Source organism: Phocoena phocoena, chromosome 20 (genome assembly GCF_963924675.1).
Source record: "Phocoena phocoena chromosome 20, mPhoPho1.1, whole genome shotgun sequence".
NCBI lineage: Eukaryota > Metazoa > Chordata > Mammalia > Artiodactyla > Phocoenidae > Phocoena > Phocoena phocoena.
This window is the reverse complement of record NC_089238.1, coordinates 20525342-20540372: the sequence shown is the minus strand read 5'-3', so window position 1 is coordinate 20540372 and position 15031 is coordinate 20525342. Positions and strand designations below refer to the sequence as shown.

Genomic DNA, 15031 nt, shown 5'->3' with positions numbered 1-15031 from the left:
GAGCTCCCCCGCGTCCCGCCTGCGCGGCCCCGCCCCCCAGCGCGCGCGGGCCAGCCCACGAGTCCGGCCCCGCGCGGGCTCCGCAGCTCTAGCCGCGCAGGCCCCGCCCGGCCTCCGGGCCTCGCCTCTCCGGCGCGCAGGCCCTGTCACTTAGCCCCGCCCCGCGCTGGCCCCGCCCCTGGCGGTCCGGAGGGCCGGGGCCGGCCAGCGCCACACGGGGCGGTCCTGAGGGCGGTGGCTGGGCGGGCCCGGGCCCTCGGGCGGCCGCTGAGGGGCTCCCAGCCGGTCGGGGCGGGGCGGAGGGTGGCGGGAGGGCGCGAGGGCGGGCCGGGGGCCCGTTCCGCGCGCTGGGATTTTTAAATGTCCCGCTCTTAGCCGGGCGCAGGAGCAGCCGGCTCGGCCGCCAGCGCGGTGTAGGGGGCAGGCGCGGATCCCGCCACCGCCGCGCGCTCGGCCCTCCGCAGCCTCCCGCCTCCCGGCTTCCCGCTCGCCTCTGCCTCCTGCCTCCTGCCTCCGGCCTCGGCTCGTGCAGCCCGCCTGCCTGCCGCGGAGACGGCTTCGGGTAAGGACCCCGCCGCGGGCTGCCGGACTGCGCGGCAGGCTGGGACTCCTGGAGTGCCCGGGTCGGGCCGGGCCGGGGTGGGGGTGGGGCGAGGCCGGGTCGCCGGGTCCCTGGAGGCGTCAGCGCGGGGTGCCCCGGTAGGGTGACTCAGGGACAGGCTACGGGGAGGTGTTGAGGGGAAGACTGAGGTAGCCGGGGCCCCGAGGGAGGCGATGGGCCGGCGAGGGTTTCGGGGGGCGTCGAGGGCCCCCCCCACCCCGGGTTCCGACCCGGCATCGCGGGCCGCTGGCGGCGCCGCGGGTGACAGGCCACCCCGGGCCCATCGGCCATTTTCCCGACCGGCCCGGGAGGCTCCCGCCGCTGCTGCCGCCCGCGCGGGAGGGGGAGGGGTGCCCGGGACGGACCGGCGGGCCCTGGTCCCCTCCGCCGGCCGTCCTCACCCCACTGCCGCTTCGTGCCCCCAGGCCTGAGGTCTGATCCTGCGCCCAGCGCCATGCCGAGGGAAAAGAAGGAGAGGTGAGTGGCCTGGCCGCTGCGGGGAAGGGGAAGGTGTGCAGTGGTGGGGGAGGGGTGGGCCGAGATTTGGGGAGAACTCTTACCTCTGTGCCATCCTGGCTTTTCAGGGATGGGAAGGAACCCGGCACCATGAAAGAGGAAAGCGGCACCGATGTCTCTGTTCGCTCCAGGAAAAGGAAGGCAAATGTGGCCGTTGTGAGTACAAAGGAGACAGGTGGGGGAGGATTCCCCCCCACCCCCCATCTTACCTGGGTACCAGCCTGGGTTCTGACCACATATTTATTGATAGGGGGTCAAGGGGGGTGCGTTTGGCAGAAATGGTGCTCATAACCTTACCAGCTTTCTTTTTTCTCTCTCTCTCTGTGTTTTTGTTTTTGGGCTGTTTGGTGTGTTTCCTTGGGGTGTGGGTTGTTTTATGTTAGTTTTTGCAGGATCCAGATGAAGAAGTTGCCAAAATTGACAGGACCGTGAGACACCAGTGTGGCAGTCAGGTAGGTACATTTTCTAATTAGGTCCAAGTTGAGGGTCTCCTTTTTTGGGGTCACATTAAGTCTCATATTTCCTTGCCTTCTGCTGAAGGCTTTTTCTCTAACTGTGGCCACAGTCCATACAACTGAGCGCTGTGCCTGTCAGTGGGCACTGACCTCTGCCAGCCTTGAGATTCCAGGAAGGTCTGTGTTCCTGACTGACATCCCTGAGATGACAAATATGCGCTGATGTCTGGAAGAACCAGAATGGACCTCGCATAACTCAGTCCTCTCCTTTTGCCCTTGAGGAAACTGAGACTCAGTTAGAGGAAGAAAGTAACCCAGAGTCCTGTGCAAGCCAGGGGCGGAGTCTGTCCTACAGCCTCTCTGTGGGCTGGTGAACTGCGGGGAGGGCTCCTGAGACAGAGCTCTTTGGGTAACTGTGAGGATGGGGGTTTGTGTGTACACACATAAGCACACATCCACACTTGTGTTTCTTCGTCATGGTGCTTAAGGACTTCCCGTCCCTGCTCCCACCCCCTTTAGGTCATGTTTCAAACTTTTTCACCCTTTCTGAAAGTTCTTCTAGCCCATCCAGCAGTTACCTACAGTGGTCACTGTCACCTGGAGCTTGATCTGGCCTCCACCAGAGTATTAGGAGGACATTCTGTGTAATGATATGTGCATCTCAACACATTTTTTAAATTGACTAGTCCACTTCTCTTGCCCCTCCTTCATGGAGTTCCCGCCATATTTCTTACATGCTCATGGTATCATCATAATATCAGAAGTTCCGAGCAGAAAAAGCTTGTATTATCTCTCTGCCTCCAGAAATGGCTGGAGACTGTAGTTATGGCTCTAGTAGGGGAAGCAGCCTATCTCCAAACTAGCTGATTAGGCTTTCTGACGCTATAGCAGATAAAAGCTGAGCAGGAATAGTATTTGAGCTGAGGATACTGGTCCTGATTAGGTTAGCAGTGGAAGCACATCACTTTGTAGGGCAGTGAGCAGCAGCCATAGCAACTGGGTTTGGAAGAGTGAAGGGCTTCAAAGTCAAGGGCCACATTATTTGTAAAAAGTTGTTACTGCACATAAGACCCTAGTAATTAGTATTTCTGGGGAGGTTCCACTGAATATTGAACAATGGCTTGATGATTTCCTTACTGTATTAGAAGAAGAAATACTTTACTTTAGGAAAGGAAATAAGACAGTGCATTCCAAGTTCTTTCCTTTTTTTCCTTTTTTCTCCCTGTAAAGACTTCAAACCAAGCAAGTTAATTTTTGTGGATTTCTACTAAAATGGACCTCTACTTTGTGAAATTCAAGATTGGTTATTTTCCCGAATGTGTTTTGAATTGAAGTTTTTAAAAATATATATTTATTTATTTATGGCTGTGTTGGGTCTTCGTTTCTGTGCAAGGGCTTTCTCTAGTTGCGGCAGGCGGGGGCCACTCCTGATCGTGGAGCGCGGGCCTCTCACTATCGCGGCCTCTCTTGTTGTGGAGCACAGGCTCCAGACGCGCAGGCTCAGTAGTTGTGGCTCACGGGCCTAGTTGCTCCACAGCATGTGGGATCTTCCCAGACCAGGGCTCGAACCCGTGTCCCCTGCATTGGCAGGCAGATTCTCAACCACTGTCCCACCAGGGAAGCCCAGAATTGAAGTTTTTAACTTAGGATGAAGCAAAGCTGTCCCTGTTTGACTTCTTGGAGTTTTAGGGTAGTTTCTGTTCTCAAAGATAACCTGAGCTGTGCCTAGGGTGCCTAAGATAGGGCTTTGGTCCTATCCTTTGACTGCAGAGAGTTGATAGATGTGATAACATGAATAGCCATATTACTTCCCACTAGAAGGCGTTTTCATGGTTTTTCAGAGATTAATCACAACAGGTTTCTACACATTTTGCAAAGTAGATAGCTTGAAAATTACCCATCATTTATGGAGCAATCAGTGTCTTATGTTATTTCTCTGTGTAGATTCATGAAGCTAGAATTTTGGGGTAACAACCTTTTTGCCAATTAATTACACAGAATTTTTCTCTGGAGTTATCATAGTTCATCCCTGTTCAACAGCTCTGAGCTACTTGTAGCCCTCATGCTCAACTCCATGAAACTGCTTCATCAAGACCACATGGAACCTTTGATTCTTGCTTTAGGTTTTTCTCAATGAAGATAATACTCTTTTATCTAAAGTCTATTTAATATATCTATTTTTGTTGTTCAATTTTTTGCACGAGACCCAACTTTTTTACTGAAGTGGGAGTCCTGGAATTTCTATTAGTTACTTCTCAGAACATAATTTTGCATAAGGTAGTTTTATTCTCAGTTAAAAGTTGGTGTCTTGCTGTTACCCAGTTCCTTCCTAAAGTCAGACTGATCTTGCTTTCTTTGAGACATGGTATATACTCAAGTTAAATGATACAGATTTCATTATTCTGCTTCATCCACTGGTTCCTAAAAGGCCAACTTTGGGAACCATTTGTCTGCTTGTGGTTCACCCAATTTGTCAGTGAACTACAGGTAGGGAAATGTTACCATTTTATCTCCAAAAGCCTCCTATGAGCTATTTCAGCCATGTGGCTGTAGAGGGTGACAACCAGCTTCTGCTTTCAAAACTAGAATTCATTGTTGAATGAAGAGCAACTTAAAGCAGTTGTAATGTGACCCTTTTTGAGTCAAGGAAATACTACCAGCGCATGATACTAGAACTGGAAGGGGATGTTGCCCTTCTCCAACAGCTGTTGGCAAGAGCTGTCATGGTTAATTTGCATGCCCAATTCTTTGCACATTGGATGGAGAAGAGCTTTATCCTGCTTTGCTCTTCTCAGTACCCTGAAAGTGCTCTGGCTTCCTCTGAAAGTGACCGGTGTGCTGTGATAGCCACCCTGTCCCATATCTTCCAGGCAGCACTTAGAGCCCAAGTTTCTATGTTCATTTATAGTCTTCTCCGTTGTCTCTTTTCTAGTCAATATTAATGATCTCTCTGCTTTAGAAAAAAAAAAAAAGCCAAGAATCTCAGACTTTTTATAGAGCTTCCATACTGGCAGGATTGTTAACATGCCCTGTCTTCAATAAAATTACTATTTTATAATTTTAAAAATCAATAATAGTCCTTTAGAGTAAGATAATAGAGTAGCTTTAAAAGGAAAAATGTTAAATGGCAAAATGACATTATTTTCCAAATATTAAACATTGACTTAAATTAAGTATCTGGAATCTTTAAAAGAAGCATTGTTTGGGTTTTTTTAATAGGTATCTATATATTTTTTAGATGTTGGGGGTAGGAGTTTATTAATTTATTTATTTTTGCTGTGTTGGGTCTTCGTTTCTGTGCGAGGGCTTTCTCTAATTGTGGCAAGCGGGGGCCACTCTTCATCTCGGTGCGTGGGCCTCTCACTATCGCGGCCTCTCTTGTTGCAGAGCACAGGCTCCAGATGTGCAGTCTCAGTAGTTGTGGCTCACGGGCCTAGTTGTTCCGCGGCATATGGGATCCTCCCAGACCAGGGCTCGAACCCATGTCCCCTGCATTGGCAGGCAGATTCTCAACCACTGCGCCACCAGGGAAGCCCTGTTTGGGTTTTTAATGATGGTTTATTCAATTAGCATTTATCACTCTGCAAGGCTTTGGGGTGGGTTTCAGAGGTCTTCAGGAATATCTAGGCTTTATCTCTACAGACGTTTTAATATATCCTGTGACTATTGCTTGATTCGGTTTTAACTAGGCAGATACTCCTTTTGTTTCATTTTGAGTTAAGGAAAAGGAAAGGTCCCCGTTATGTAATAATTTTGGCTTGACCTGCAACCAAAGGAAGATGTCACATTTGGCGGGTTTTGTTTTAAAATGGGGAGACTTTAAATATAGATGGCAATCAGTTTACACTTTGATTTTTTATACTTGTGATTGTGGAGTGCTTATGTAAATGCTTTTACTGGAAATTGTCTTTCACTTTTAAGACATTTCATTAGGTTAGTTGTACTTATTAAAAAAAACAAATCTTTGAATTGTGACCAAATAATCTCACAACACACTTTAGGAGTCATGCTCAGTATCTTACTGAGCTGCCAATCGATTTTATTCTTTTGGTTTTTTTTGGTAACGTAAGAGCTGTTTGCATTTTGTCTTACCCTTCCTGCGTCTATTTTGCTGGTCAGTCACTTCATGTGAGGCTGATGATGTGGAGGGTAAAATGTTACTGACTGTAGTTTTCTTAGGTTTTACTGCATAGACTCCTAAGCTAATGACAAAATGAAATGAAAGCTTGGAGTCATTTCTGTGTCTTCCATGCTATCTCCATCTTAATTTAGGCCAGAATATTGACTTAGGCCTAGAGGTTTCTCTCCAGCGTGAAGACATTTTCTGTTTTACTGGCTGTTTGACAAATCAATGAATGTAAAAACAGCTGGTTTACATCAAACATTTTTTTAATGTGTCTTTCTTTACAGCCTTGGGACAGTAATACAGTCTGTGAAAACCCCTGTTCCTTGATTCCCACACCTGACAAAGAAGAGGATGAGCTCGTATACCCGAATTCTGCATATAAGCCTCAGAGTTGCACACCATCTAGAGCCTCGCCACTGCCTGTACTGAAGTAAGCTGACTGCTGAGTGCCTTCTGGATCTCTTACTCCCTGTGTGCACTCCTGCCTCACTAGTATGGATGCATACTGACACCTGTCTTTTGCTTGCTTTTGTTTTTTGTAGCTGGGCAAATAGAGAGGAAGTATGGAAAATCATGTTAAACAAGGAAAAGACATACTTGAGGGATAAGCACTTTATGCAGCGGCACCCTCTTCTGCAGCCTAAAATGCGAGCGATTCTTCTAGATTGGTTAATGGAGGTGAGCTGGAGCCTTCCTGTTAACTAGAAGCATTGGCCATTTCTAGATTCTTCTGTGCTGTTAGAATCTCTTCAAGTGTTTGATTCCATTGACACGTTCTGTGTCTCTGAACTGGTATATATACTACAGTGGCCTAACTTTTTTGCTTATGTACTTCCTTAAAAGAATTTCTGAAGTATCTTTACCCCTTAGATATTTTTAAGTTGGCATCTAATTTTTTTCTCAAAGTTTAAGTAGTTGCAAAGGTTGTATTTTCCAATTAATTATAAATATTGATATTTGATCTTTCAATTTGTACACTCAAATTGCGTTTTATTTTTTGTGTGTGTGGTACGCGGGCCTCTCACTGTTGTGGCCTCTCCCATTGCGGAGCACAGGCTCTGGACGCGCAGGCTCAGTGGCCATGGCCCACGGGCCCAGCCGCTCTGCGGCATGTGAGATCTTCCCAGACCAGGGCACAAACCCGTGTCCCCTGCATCGGCAGGCGGACTCTCAACCACTGCGCCACCAGGGAAGCCCCTCAAATTGCTTTTGAGTGTACACAGTGGAATGTGGATAACAGCTATTTGATAGCCACTACCAAATGTTTTAAAAATATATGAACAAATTTATCTTTAAGTCAGAAAATTTACATTGTTTCTTTTTAACTCCTTGGGATTCATTTCTCTTTACCCACAGAATTTTATCCTAACAAAATATTTTGTTCAAATCTTTTATTGATCACACTATCATACTTCTCTACAATAATTGATCAAGCTAACAAGTATTACAAATTGTGATGAATAATTGTTAAACATAAAAAGTAATATTGTATAGGCAGTGCACCTCCTTCTGGGAGGAAGTGTGGGTGACTCAGTAGTGGCTCAATTAAGGACACTTCCTGGACACCTCTGTAAGCCTTGGGTGGGTGAGAAGTGGGCTTTCTTCTGTGATGTGGAAGGACATCTCAGGCAGATCTGTTTTATGAAAGCACATATGGAAGTTGAGTGTCTAAGTATTCCCTAAAACTGAACTGTGCCACGTACCTTTAGGAATTCTGTATTAGCAGGGGTATGTGTACCCCTGTTGTGCTTGTCCTAGAGTCAGATCCCCTGCTGCCATTTAAAGTCTGTGTGCTTCAGTCAGGCAAGTCACTTAACTGTGAGTCTTGGTTTTCTCATCTGTAATGTTTTCTAGCAATATTTGCTTGCAGAGTTTGTGTGGATTAGAAATAAGTACAGTTTACATGGTAGGCAAGAAAAGATAGCTATTTTTATCATTCTTAATTTGCTTTTCTTTATTGGTCCCTGAAAATGTCAACATAGAAAATGTACAAATGTACAAATTCTTTGGCCTTGCTGTTGTCCACAGATCTACCATGGCACATAGCCCTTATGGGCCTTTTGGAACATTTTATAATTCCTTGAAGCATTAGATGTAGTATGCTTTAACCTCTCAGGCTTCAGCTCATAAGATGATGTGACTGAGAGGTTCTAGTTTATATAATGCAGTTGATGCCATTGATGCAATTGATGCTTTAAAGAAATGATTTTCCCTGCAATTCAATGAAAAAAGTCATGTAATACTATTGAAAGGATAGAAAAGAATGGTAACCTTTATGTCTTCAGTGGGACAAGGCTAGAGTCCACGGTGCACAGGCAGGCTCATCTGCAGCGATGTTAAGTTTCCCTGCCCCTGGCCCAGCCAAGAAGTCTACATAAGAAAGGCAGTGCTTATGCTGTGTGCCCAATGGTGAGCTGGGTAGAGTAGTCTGCAGGTTTGTTCCTTAGAGAACAGAAGCTCTAGTTTTACTTCTAATCCTATTGTAGTTGTGTTATTTTATAAAAACTAACTCTAAATATGGCTCCACCTGGACTTCAGAAACACTCTTTGGTGATTGATGGAGTTTTCTACTAATGTTCTGTTTGTTGTTTCCTTTGGTACCTTTTCTACTTATTAACCCCATGAAGTGTACTTACATGGGATATACTGTTTAGGAACAGCAGTTGTAAATGCACAATCAGACATTTGATGACAGTAATGAATTGAGGTCTAATATTTCCTTGGTCCTTTTCAACTCCATCATGTACACTATTTCACCATACCTCACAGCAATCCTGTGAGGTAGGCAAAACAGGTATTGTCCTAATTTTATAGTCTGAGATAATCCAAGATAAATGGGTTTGTCTAAAGGGGAGCCAATGCTGGAACCTAGATCTCCGAGTCTTTTGTTTAATGTTTTTAAAAAACCATTTGCCTCTTGTGATTAACAGATTAACAGTGTTTTAGTGTTGTAGTCTTTAAATAAATGTATGTTCCAGCTTTCAAACTTTCATACTGATAGTACCCATTGAGAAGAAATATGGTAGTTCTTTCCTCATGTCATAATGAAACTTATAAAGGGGGACACCTTTCTTTGAGAAAATTCCATTTTTCCTTGAAATGCTGCTTTTAACAGGCTGTGAATGTACCTTCTTTCGCAGCCTACGAACGTTTGCTCTTATATTATAGATCACAGAACACTCCATCCTTATACCTGAGTTCCAGTTTTTCATTGTGCATGTGCTTAGGGACAAGCAAGGTAACCATCCTTTCAGAGAAGCCAGGTTCTCTCTCTTGATTTGGTTAAATTATCCTTCACCAAACTCATGACAAGTTTTTTGTCTTTCTTTTTTTCTCAAGTAACTGTTCTAAAACTTACTATTTTTTCAGGTGTGTGAAGTTTATAAACTTCACAGAGAGACATTTTACTTGGCACAAGATTTCTTTGATCGGTATATGGCAACACAACAAAATATTGTAAAAACGCTTTTACAGCTTATTGGGATTTCGTCTTTATTTATTGCTGCCAAACTTGAGGTAAATAATTTTCAAATATTTGTTATGTAGTACATGCTTGAGCTCCACTGAGATTAGGGGAAGAGGTCAACTATTTGTCTAAATTTTTCTAATTTGAGGCCTTCTAAAGTTCAGCCACACACACAAAAAAGCTAGAAATTAACCAAGAAAAGTATGAGTATATAAAATGCTTAGGTTAATATAATTCCTTTAATCAAAAAAATTGAACTTTGACCTGAGAGGATTAAAATTTTGGTGTGATTAGAAGGGTGAATGGGCACAGCTTTCAAACACATTGAAAAGGTGAAAATTTCAAAGCTCCCCATTGAGTAAAAGTTTGATTGATTTATTGATTGATTGATGTGGGTAAGTGTTTCATTTCTGTCACAATTAATGCATTTTGAACCACTGGAGTGGCTCTTGTATTTATCCCATCAATGTACCCTTTCCTTCTTTCTATGTCAGCATATTAAAAAGAATAATTTGGGAGGTACATTATAAGTTAAAACTATCAGAGATGGACTTTTTGCCAGTAGTATCTTCCTTTTATTTCCTTTCAGGAAATCTATCCTCCAAAGTTGCACCAGTTTGCTTATGTTACAGATGGGGCTTGTTCAGGAGATGAAATTCTTACCATGGAGTTAATCATTATGAAGGTAGGTTACAAGTTAGTTTTTCAGTCCTTTTTAAAAATTCCTACATAATATCTTTTCTATATTCAGCATGAGTGCATCTGGCTAGGTGTTTTCTAGCTGGACACACTGTGGCATGGGAAATGGCTACATTTTGAACTCCTTTGGAGGACCAAAGGGAGTAGTAATGTCTTTTTCTTTTTTCAACCATGGGTCTCTTTTCTCTCTGTTTTCCCTTAGGCCCTTAAGTGGCATTTAAGTCCGCTGACCATTGTGTCCTGGCTGAATGTGTACATGCAGGTCGCATATCTAAATGATTTCTATGAAGTGCTCCTGCCGCAGTACCCTCAGCACATCTTCATACAGATTGCAGAGGTGAGTGGCTTTACTGCCTCTGTGGGGCGACCTACCCACCACTAGATGGAGTAACTTTAGAACGGGTGTGTGTTGGCCGTGTCCCTCAGTGTTCTTTTCTTCTCCATAGCTTTTAGATCTCTGTGTCCTGGATGTCGGCTGCTTAGAATTTTCTTATGGGGTACTTGCTGCTTCTGCCTTGTATCATTTCTCTTCATCTGAATTGATGCAAAAGGTTTCAGGTACGTTGGCTTTCCAGTCCATTCATAGGTGTATTGAACTTATAAACCAGTTGTTGGCCTCATTTGAGCCTAACATGTATTTTCATCGCAGGGTATCAGTGGTGTGATATAGAGAAGTGTGTCAAGTGGATGGTTCCATTTGCCATGGTTATAAGGGAAACAGGAAGTTCAAAACTTAAGCACTTCAGGGGAGTTCCTGCTGAAGATGCACACAACATCCAGACCCATATAAACAGCTTGGATTTGCTGGTCAGTACTGTTCCTTGTTTCCCAGACGAATTCTTAAAACTGCCCGAGCAGCCTCTTCACTTTCTTTCCCACAGGCTCCAGATATCCCCAAAAGACTCTGATTCTTTTAATTCCGTGGCAAAGAAAAATGGTGGTCAACAGATCCTCAGAGTCTCTAAGTATCATGTAGCCCAGAGACTTTTAGATTGTTCTTTGCTATTTTTTTCCTTCACTCATCTCTGTAGAAAAAAGCACAAAATAAGTGAAGCCCAAAGGATACATTCTTCCATGTTAACATTTCTGGCTTTTATTCTTATCATCAGGACAAAGCCCAAGTAAAGAAAGCCATATTGTCTGAAGAAAATAGGATTTCTCCTCTCCCCACTGGGGTCCTCACCCCTCCACAGAGCAGTAAGAAGCAGAGCGGTGGGCAAGGAACAGCATGACCACACCAGCATCCTCACCAAAGACAGCTGTGCGGAAGTGCCTGCCCCCAGTTCTCTCCCGTCTACTGCAGCAGAGGCGTGCATTTGCTTTTACAGATATTTAAATGGAAGAGCATGTCTCTTCCGCAACAGAAGGTTTCTGTGGATGGCATTGGACAGGGAGAAGTGTTTCTTATTGAATGCTTAGATTTTTTTAATAAGTGGGTCAAGTACACCAGCCACCTCCAGAACACCAATGAGTGCTCCAGATGCTGCTAAGGAGGGTGATACTTGACTTGATTGACTATTTACACAAATAACAAAGGCTTGAAGTTGAGGAGTGCCATGTTGCTGTTGGTCTCCCCCTGGCTGTTCTGGGTCGAGTCGTATTAAGTGGAACAGGTGGTTGTGAGCGTTAACGATGCGCAGCCCACAACCAGCTATGCTGGGGCCCTCCCCTTTCCATACTATCAGTTGACAGTGTACAATGCCTTTTATGAACTATTGTTTTGTAAGTGCTGCTATGTTTATCTGTTTTTTAATAAAGATAAAACACTGTCTTTGAGACAGCTGGTTTTATGAGCTATGTCTGGTAATTTAAGTTAGGAGTCAACTTTGAATGTGGCTATATCAGGTTCTCTTTTTTAACTTCATGCTTCTCAAAGCTCAAGCCTCTCAAGCAAATATATTAAAAGAAAACTTTTGAAGTGAGCTTCAGGTGCAGCCTCACAGGCCTCCTCAGGGCCCCTGAGCTAGAATGAGGCTCTGATTGGCATCTTCCAACAGTGCCCTGTGAAGTGGTGGCTCCCGGCGGCCTCACTGGCTGGCTGTGGTGATAGTAGTGAAGTCACGTCTGCATCGAGAGGATTCTTAGGTATGATTCCTTCCCGAGCACAGGACAAGGGTCATAAAGTATCTGTAATTAGTGTTATTTAATACTCTTTTCATCCTTACCCAAAGCTTAACCTAAAGTATTTTTTTTGTTTGGAGAACTTGTTAACATAGTAGCCTAAAACTACACTTTGAACAAGAAAATGCAAAGTAAAATTATATGTAGTTCAAGGCCGTGATATTCGTATATAATCTGTTCCCTGACCATTGATGGAATCACCAAGTGCCTTGCTAACAGAGGAGGTTACTGTCCACTTTAAGGCCCAGTGTGTACAGTTCACATCATGTTTTGTGGGACATTCCCAAAGTGATGGCCTTGTCAAGTCTTGTGTTTCATTTTCTCACAATGCTTTGGTGTATGTATGGGTTCATTAAGGGAAGGTGAATGAGCAAATAAATATCATTTATTTCAACTTGGTATTTTATTATTTTGCAAAAATCTATCTGAAGTAGAAAGAAAAACAGCCACTTTTAATCTACCATATTTATATGAAATTTGAGAGATCCTACTTTTTCACATTGTGATGTTATAGTTCTGGCAGTTCTAATACAGTTTTCTTAATAAATGCATTATAAATCTACATGTAATGGTATTTAGTCAAATGATACTCCTAGCTAATTATTTCTTCATCTCAGAAATGCTCTTGCCTTATAAGTAGTGAATTTTTAATGGTGATCATTTGTGACTTGAAAAATCCTAAAAGTGGTTAATTTATATTTGACATTCTGTGCAAAAATATGGCACTGAAAACATTTCTATTTTCAAAGTTTTATATAAGTTTGAGAGCTTGGCAAATGTGAGGAAACACTGGTTTGAAAGCATGTTTGAGGTAAATGCTTCGTGGACCGCTTGGCAAGCTGTTGTACTGCAGAGTGTTAGTTACTGAGTATGCTGAGATGAGGCTGCCTTACGTGTAAATTGTCAGAGGGCTGCATTTCTGGAGACTCAGTATTTTTTTAAATGGCACTGTTGCCACAGGCAGCTCTTAATAATCTGTGCTAATAAAGGATAAATCCCAGAAGGGTAAGTGAAATCCATAGTAGCCAGTATTTTCTGTGGCTCTGTCAGAAACCCTAAATGCCACTAGTAAGTAAAATCAAGTTTCCCCTCTTAAAGGAGCATCTTCCATTTGCTAGCCGTCAGTCGTTCAACTCGACCCCTCACTGGTCAGCTCTTTACCCATTTGCCAGATCACGTTTGTTCTGCGATTCATCTGAAACCAGCTGAGGCGAGGTGATACCAAACAGATAGCAGGGGTGGAAGTGGCAGCTCTAGTCACCTCTGGTGAACGAATGCTCTGAGGCAGAGATGCGTCAGCAGGAAGGACCCAGAAAAGCAACGGGAGTGTGGGCCCTCGGTCTAACTTAACTTGTGTTAGAGCTAGAGAAACAGTAATTTATCAAAAGCAACCATGAAGACTGATTGGACTGTGGTAGAGCACACCACACCCTCACATCCCACCCCAGCTCACAGAATTCACTCACTGGCCCTCATCAGAGCTGCTGTCAGGTCTGTCCCCCCGTGCCCAAGAAAGAAAACACTGGTCTTCAGGTGGTAGGTGTTGAAGGTTTTCCAAGGTCCCCCATATGGAACTTGGACAGCTCGTTGTTTCACGGAGGTCATTTCATACCAGTGGGTGAATAAATGATGCTGAGGTTCACGTTCCTGAGGCCGGTAAGCAAAACTGTGAGGTCCTTTAAGATTTGGAGCTTAGTGTGAGGCTACACTTCTCCAACTCAGACACAAAGGAGATTGGAGTTTATTTGGGCAAAATTAGGCTGCACCTCAGAGCAGGGATGGAAAGAGAAATCAAATCTGATAACGTCTAGTCCTATTTACCCAACCGTGCATTTTCCTACCACATGTTCAGCATTTTGAAATTCAAATCACAATTATACCTTGGACATTGTTAGAAGGCTATTTTTATCCCTGCTGTAATCATCTAATTTGCTGATTACAGGTCTCAGATTGCCACAGAGAACTCAATTTTTGAAAGAATTGTCCTGTTTGATCAAATATGTTATTCAAGCAATGCAGTCATTTGTTCCACAGGTTACCCGCCAGGCAGAGCTAACCAGGAGTAATAGCATTAGAAGCCTATACCTAAAATCAGGCATTAGCTAATCTGCCTGTGACAATAGAGTCTTAAATATAATTTGTGGCAGATTCTTTAGTTCTTGCACTGACAGACAATTGCATTTTGTATTCAATGAGCATAGATTTTTCCTACCTCATCCCAATTCCAAATTTAACTCAGAAGACTCTAACGTGCTCAGCTTCACAGGCTAACAGGTACTATTTCCCAGGAGCCTCAGACAGGAGGGCGATACTCTCCTTTATTCAATAAACCCTCCCTCTGCCCCCCTTTTAAATCATTTTACTGATCAACGCCAATTCCAAAAATCGTGTAGCATCTGACTGCGGTGAGGTTCATGTCTGATGCTGGTGTCCCTGGCATGATGTGTGAGCTGGCCTCTCCTGGGAGCCCCTGCTGTGTGTTGGGTGCTACCAGCCCTGGAGACAAAAGCATGCAGGGCACAGACCACGGAAAGCTCATGAGAGCCTGGGAGACAGAAGAACAGCTGGAATCCTCCAGAGGGCAGTGGTGTGAAAGGTGAGCATGGAGTGGGAGCCGTACCTGTGCTTGAGAGGGAGCCTGTTGAGTCCTCCCCAGCAGGCCTGGAAAAGTGGAGTGGAAGGAGGGAGGCGAGGCAGAAGAGGTGACAAAGCCTACATCACAAAGGGCTTTTGCACGTCAAGCTCAAGACGGGCCTGATATCCCTGGCAGCACAGCTGGGGTATAAGAGGAGAGTGAGAGCTCAAAGCGACATGTGGACACAGAGGTTGAGGAAACAAGCCCAGAGTCATGCTTCTGTGCCACAGAAAAGTGACCGTGCAGGCCGCGAGGGGCACGAAGGAAGATGAAGGGGCATCAATGAAAGTAACTTCCAAATGGCCCTGCTTGAGGGACTGCCATGCATCACTCCCAGGCCACAGTGATCTCGGGCCCTGCACCTCCGCATCCTCAGGCAGCTGGAACCTCACCTCCTGCAGGAGATGGACCC

At 44.6% G+C, this 15031-nt stretch overlaps 1 protein-coding gene across 1 annotated transcript; it reads left to right on the top strand.

Annotated features, from left to right (window-relative positions):
- The first annotated feature begins 1028 nt into the window (after positions 1-1028).
- Positions 1029-11638, top strand: CCNE1 (cyclin E1). Its single transcript, XM_065898931.1, has 11 exons — positions 1029-1078; positions 1186-1273; positions 1501-1569; positions 5983-6128; positions 6241-6376; positions 9068-9214; positions 9754-9849; positions 10066-10200; positions 10310-10421; positions 10513-10670; positions 10973-11638. Exons 1-11 carry the CDS (start codon positions 1056-1058, stop codon positions 11093-11095), a joined length of 1233 nt encoding a protein of 410 aa, XP_065755003.1. The 5' UTR covers positions 1029-1055; the 3' UTR covers positions 11096-11638.
- The last annotated feature ends 3393 nt before the right edge of the window (positions 11639-15031 follow it).